General features: G+C 33.1%; 2 protein-coding genes across 2 annotated transcripts; both read right to left on the minus strand.

Moving 5' to 3' along the window:
- Positions 1-323: 323 nt before the first annotated feature.
- LOC130622583 (calmodulin-beta-like) lies at positions 324-2068 on the minus strand. The gene is made up of 3 exons (XM_057438058.1): positions 986-2068; positions 562-694; positions 324-465 (listed from the first exon to the last, which is right to left on the minus strand). The coding sequence occupies exons 1-3, from the start codon at positions 1233-1235 to the stop codon at positions 396-398; spliced, it is 453 nt and encodes a 150-aa protein (XP_057294041.1). The 5' UTR covers positions 1236-2068; the 3' UTR covers positions 324-395.
- Positions 2069-2543: 475 nt separating this feature from the next.
- Positions 2544-3586, minus strand: LOC130622582 (uncharacterized). Its single transcript, XM_057438056.1, has 3 exons — positions 3251-3586; positions 2770-2902; positions 2544-2682 (listed from the first exon to the last, which is right to left on the minus strand). Exons 1-3 carry the CDS (start codon positions 3501-3503, stop codon positions 2610-2612), a joined length of 459 nt encoding a protein of 152 aa, XP_057294039.1. The 5' UTR covers positions 3504-3586; the 3' UTR covers positions 2544-2609.
- Between the last annotated feature and the right edge of the window lie 2737 nt (positions 3587-6323).

Here is a 6323-nt window from a genome sequence, read left to right on the forward strand (position 1 = left end):
AGCCAACCAGTTATATACACATGTTCGCATACACTTTAGGAAGTTACCTGTTCTACAGAAATTTAAAAACGTTAAAACATTGTTCTCTTAAAAGATTGTATGGACAAGCCAGCTTTAATTTTCTTGAAGCAAAGCTAGTACATGACTTGGTTAACCCTTTGTCTCTAACATTCTTTTTCTTCCTAAGGGAGAATCCACGGAAAACTTCTATGGTTGTTGTTCTCGTGATAACGCACAAAGTAAACAATTTTGGAAACATTCCCTTACATAAAAACGCTTGTGTCATTCTTTGCTGTAGTGTTTTTTAAGAAATTTTTTAACACTTTTTTTTAGATATATTAACTTGTTTTACTTCGTACAACTATTTACAAAATGTATTTCTTTATTTTCGTGTGTTACTTATTGGCAGGTAACGTCATCATATCTTTAAATTCTGGAAAACTGATTTTTCGATTTTGTTCCAATCTAAACAAGAGGAAAAACATAAAGTTTCTTACACAAATCTTTCATTTCCCTTCAGTAGCGCACTCAATGATCAGATCTACGTATTTGTAAACTTACTTAAAATGTTTAATAACAGCTTGTAGGTCTTTCTCATCAGCTTTCTCCATGATATGAACTAATGCTTCTTTTATATCATTAGCAGCAACGAATCCTTCTCCCATGAAATCAAACGCGTTAAATGCAATCCGTGCTGAAAGGTATATAGCATATTTTACAAAGACTACGTGTACGAAATACTTTTATTTATTAATTTTCTAATTCCTGTAATTGCCTAGTTTGTAAAAAACTTAAAATTAAATTTGATGCATCAAGCACATTTATTGTAGAGCTAGGTTTATAGGAATGAGTTGGTATAAGAAGGATCACCCCTTTTGTAGTTGTGCAAATGTGTTTAAAAAAGAAGCTCATTCTTAAGACTCTGTGTTTTTCTTCACCAAGTTGCCTGTCTTTAACGGAAATAGAAATTTGGGAAATCATATACCTTCTTGCTGATTTTTCTCCTCTGTTTCAAGTCTATCAATCAAGTCCATAAATTCATTGAAGTCGATTTCACCATTTCCATCATCAACTAGAATCGTTAAATTCTCCAAGTCTTTATCTGTCGGATTGTAACCAATTGTTTTTAACATATCGCGAAGTTGAGTGCTCAAAATAAATCCTTTGTTTTGGGAGTCCAGTAAACAGAACGCATCGTTGTATTCGCGAATTTGATCTGGTGTAAATCTATTCATAATTGCGGATGTTTATGCTTGAGTACCCTTTTTTTCTTGTGGACAATAGGGCAGTTACAACTTTTTTTTTCAAATTAGATGTCTTCTTTTTTTCAATGTTCTTATATGTTCAATTACACTCGTTAAAATAGATGAATTCCAAAATAAAGTTATTTAGAACGAGTTTGATATAAACATAAATAATAAACTTGCTGTGCATCTCCCTAAAAAGTTAAATGCATATTATTTGCGTTGAATTCACAATTCAAAATTGTCGCTGCATGTTGATTAAAACGAAGTTAATCATTGATAAAATTGGTGAGTCAACACTCTAACAACAGGTGTGTGTTTCTGAAGCAGAGATTTTTTAACCGGCTTTGATAACCACTCTTTGATATGAGGATTTTGATAATTATTAATCTTATTTAGAAAAATGCGAAATTGCATACCGCAACATATGTTTTACCCATTTTAGTCTTGCGGCCCACTATCAAACATAGTTACGGCTTTAGCAAAATTTTACTTATAGTGGTCCAGGCTTACAAAATATTTATAGAGTTATGTCCTTGCTGGTCACAATTCCGGACGGATCATATTGGAAATAATTGAATTATATAAAACGTTTATAATGAGAACCTGTTAAAGTTCTTCGGACCTGCGTGGGTTGCTGCGTGAATTGTTTTGTAATGAAGACAGCACTTAAACTTCTAGTAGCGCATTTCTGAAGGGAATTACCTTAAAAAACTATTGGCTGCTATTGGCTGCGAAGATTTGATAAGATGATTCTGTTCTTTCTTTTTGCAAAACAAAGTCAAAGAACAGCCTTTCTCTAGGTTTAAAGATACAGTTGTATATACAGTAATAGGAAAAAAAAATTCGCAACCCAAGTAACGACATGTACCCATTTGTATTTCACTAAAGACAACTGGTAAAGCTAGGGACGTTGAGTGATTTGAACTATTAAACGATCTAGTGGCTTTTTGTCTGTAATAGTTCACTTATTATATCAGTTTATATGATGATTTTATGAATTTTATATCGTATCAGGCTTGCTACGTCCAATTTAAATGGAGAACCTAACTAGTACCAGACAGTACTGGTAAATGAGTGAGAATTATTTTCAATTTTGTCATTGCTTTTTCAATTACGTTTACTATTTTTGGTAAATGAATTTTCAAAATGGTCACCTCATTAGCGTCTTAAAAGCTTTTCAATAATTTTTGTTTTGCACGAAAAAAGCGTAGTGCAAAATTGTTGGCAAAATTCTTTTTTTTTTCAAGATGCATTGCATATAATTTTGCAGGGTTTCCTATTTAAATGGCAACAAAGGGATATGAAGATAAAACTCAACTTTTTTGGACAAGTTATACACAAAGATTTTTAACAATGTTTCTTTCATTCATCTTTTCTTGGCATGACCATCATATCCCTAAACTCTGGAAAACTGATTTTACGATTCTTTTCCAATCTAAAATGATATAAACATTTTTTAAATGTTTATTCTTAGTAATCATTTTTATTCATGACAGGTCTCACAGTTTGATACTCAATATACCTAAAATGCTTGATAATGGCATGAATTTCTTTCTCATCGCTTTCATCCATAACTTGAGTCAGGGCTTCTTTTATATCATTGGCAGCAATGTATCCCTCGCCAAGAAAATCAAATGCGTTGAATGCTGCCCTTGCTAAAATAAAACGGTAGTAAAAACAAACGATTCGTTTTTTTTTTTAATTTACATAAGTAATATAAGTAAGTAAGTAATAAATAAGACAGATTTTGCATAGACATTTTCTTATTTCACAGGAATCAGCTGGTTTGTTATTAACAGTACTGCTTTCAAGAAAGTACTGCAAAAAAGGACCTTACTGGACGAAAAATTTGCAACTGCTGATTTTTGCGATAATAATGCCAAGTTAATGTTGCATTCTTTGATCTCAAATGTCAAGACTTTTTTTAAGATAATACAAATAAAATTAAAAATTATGGCCGTAAAAATGATTTAACGAACAAGAACTATGTCATTAATTCCGACCTTCCTCCGTGTTTTTTTTCTCTGTTTCCAAGTTGTCAATGAGACCAACAAATTCATCGAATTCGATTTGTCCGTTCCCATCTTCGTCAATTAAAATTGTTTGTACCTCGAACAATCTATCGGTTATATTGTAACCAATAATTTTCAACGTGTGGCGCAGCTGATGACTGGATAGATAACCTCTGTTTTGTTTGTCCATAACACGAAACACATCATTGTATTCGCGAATTTGATCAGAGGTAAATCGATTCATTTCTGTTCAAAAAAAAAATAAAGTTTTGATTTTAATGCGATAAGAAGGTTATTCATTTGTAAATGAGTTTTCGCTCTTTTTCATTGCACAGTATATATTGAATGTCCAAGCTGCTACTTGATTCTTACAAATTAATTATTTATCTATATTTTCTTATTAGAGTATTTACTCATTCTTTCTTTAACAACTTTACCAACCTTTTTTATGCATTCACAAATTTTTCTATGTACCACTATCCACTATCCAGATACAGCTGTTGACTTTAATTCTGTAAGTTCCATATAGGCAAGCTAAAAAGACAAAATACAACGAAACTGGAAATTAATGTTAGCATGTAAATGAACCTCTCTCACGCAAAATTAAAATTTATTAAGGGGTAAAAAGACCATGTCTGTCTTTGTAGGTCTTTATGACATGCTGTATTATTTAAATGCCTTACATAAAAACATCTATTAGTCGGTTTTTGTCCACTTATGTTGTAACAAAATCCTTCTGCCGTTGCCAATTTTTCTCGAACACCTTCACACCGACCAAGCCTGACTTACGGAAAGTACTACAAATTGCATAGAAATCATAGTACTACTTTTAGTAATCATAATCTATTTCGCTCTAAGATACTGAGAATGTGTTAGCAATTACGGCGAGTTATAATATTGTGGTCATTTAAGGAGAAACGTTTAGAAACTTTTGAAATATCACATTACCTTGCAAGGTGATGCACAACTTTTCTACAAAATACTACTAAAGTATCCCACATGAAAAATGTGCTCCTCATTTTTGATATTTCCCATATGGTATACGGCTGTATTAGAAATATATTTTTCAGAGGAATGAGGTATATAAAAAATCTACCGAATCTCATACGGCGCGGCCTTTTAACTAGTAAAGCACTTGTAGGGACAGTTGCGTCATTATGGTAGCGCAAACACAAGAAAACAACGAGATATTTTAACAATTGAAAAAATCCTAATTCACAAAATTCGCAAAGATTAATTCTCGTCGTTTGACACTGGCAAAGAAATTCGTAGGATTGCACAACATTTTCTTTTTGTGAAGTTCTGCATATGCTTCTCCATCCTCATCATTGGACCCCATCATAATCTCAAGACAACGAAAGAACGTGGTTTGCGGAGTAATATTCTCCGTTTTTTGAAGGGAGGTACATCGTGAACCGCAAGATAACATAAACCTAATGAAAACTAGGATTTTAGAATCGCAAAAGTTTTTTTTTTTCGCAAAAACTTCATTAAAATAAAAACCTAATAGCGTGAAGTTTAAAGGTAGCAAGATGATGATTTTAATTCGCAAATTCCATGGACATTCCTATGTTCCTATGTTCATTCTTATTCTTCGAAAAGACCTTTTTTGTTAAATTAAAAAAACATCTGCATATTAGGAAGCCGTGATATTTCGTATATTACTCCACTAGTTCTCACGAAAGTTATTTTATTTCTATAATTTCCTCAGAAACATCCACATTCGCGCTTTTTAATAATAATCCAAGTAAATACCCTAGGTAATTATTTGTTCCTACAGTTATTTTTTAAAGAAAGATATATATTTACTAACTGTTTTTATTAGTAAAATGTTTAATATTTTCGTAAAGGTCCATTAACTATTATTACTGCTAACCTATTTTAAATAAATAGTACATACGGGAAAATGATATGAAGTTCCAGTTGTTGAAAACGTTCTAAAAGACAATCATACAAAAAAGTCAGTTCACACTAGCATCAGCATTTACTAGCAACATGAAAATTTTTATTATTTTATCTGTATTAATACTGGCAGTAAGCTGGATGTCTTCCACTGAAGCGTTTGGTGGTGGTATGGCTCCTTTAGGAAAGAGAAGCCAATATGAGGTAAGACTTTTTTATTATTTTACTTCAAGGCGTACAACAGTAACGTCCATTGCTACTCTGTGCTACAGGTGCACGAAATAACAGCTTGGGATAAAACGACCAGAATCTGAGGACCTGCGAACCCGTGGATTTTGTCAAATGCTAACAATCGGTTTATATGATAGTAAGTAAGTAAGTAAGTAACGGGAAGTTTTAACGTCCTAGGGGATTCCATTCTAACAGTTGGCTCTTCCTCCCCTCCGACTGTACCTATGTTACATTACCGCCAGAGACACGTATAGCAGTGCTCTAACTTGCTTGCCTGCCACACAAGCCGGTTAGCGGTCGGTATATGGCACCAAATGGGCTGACAACACTGCATTTAAAGTGAGCCGGAGTGGGAACTCGAACCTGAAACCTTATGATTACAAATCGAATGCACTACCAATACACCATCTCCGCTTGATGATAGTACCTATATTTTGTCTAATTTTTTAAAATTTGGCCGCAGAATTGTTTCGGGTGGCCTCAGGCTAATATCATTATATGCCAACAGAAAAGCAATTAAAATTAAAATAATGTTTGCCGTAAAACTCTGTCTGTAATAATAGGCGTTGTGTTTCTGTCACATCGGCGGATTTCGTTTAAACAATTTTCGACTGAAATGGGAAATACAATACTTTAAATAGCTTTTTCGTTAACTAACGATTGCTCTATATTATAATAATCGCTGTCTGTCTGTTAGCATAAGATAGTAGCTGCGTATGGCGGTGGCGGACTCGTAATGAACACTTTTGGGTGAATTCACGTGAAGCTTTTTCACAGATTTAATGCTAGCTATCTGTAACAAATCTCGCTAAAATAAATGGTGCGTGAAATACCCACATAAGTCGGGAAAATGCTGAAAAGAAAAACGGGGAAACTTTTTTTGCATTTGTTGTAGCGCAAACTAAATTAGCTTGACTTCAAATCGATATTC

Source organism: Hydractinia symbiolongicarpus, chromosome 12 (assembly GCF_029227915.1).
Source record: "Hydractinia symbiolongicarpus strain clone_291-10 chromosome 12, HSymV2.1, whole genome shotgun sequence".
NCBI lineage: Eukaryota > Metazoa > Cnidaria > Hydrozoa > Anthoathecata > Hydractiniidae > Hydractinia > Hydractinia symbiolongicarpus.

What these genes read in the sequence shown, in the direction of transcription:
- LOC130622582 (XM_057438056.1), bottom strand. Translation starts at nt 3,503, where the DNA reads ATGAATCGATTTACCTCTGATCAAATTCGCGAATACAATGATGTGTTT. An exon ending in GAAAAAAAACACGGAGGAAG is followed by an intron (nt 2,903 to 3,250) that starts GTCGGAATTAAT and finishes GTTTTATTTTAG; the next exon opens with CAAGGGCAGCATTCAACGCA. An exon ending in GCCATTATCAAGCATTTTAG is followed by an intron (nt 2,683 to 2,769) that starts GTATATTGAGTA and finishes ATATCATTTTAG; the next exon opens with ATTGGAAAAGAATCGTAAAA.
- LOC130622583 (XM_057438058.1), bottom strand. Translation starts at nt 1,235, where the DNA reads ATGAATAGATTTACACCAGATCAAATTCGCGAATACAACGATGCGTTC. An exon ending in GGAGAAAAATCAGCAAGAAG is followed by an intron (nt 695 to 985) that starts GTATATGATTTC and finishes TATACCTTTCAG; the next exon opens with CACGGATTGCATTTAACGCG. An exon ending in GCTGTTATTAAACATTTTAA is followed by an intron (nt 466 to 561) that starts GTAAGTTTACAA and finishes CCTCTTGTTTAG; the next exon opens with ATTGGAACAAAATCGAAAAA.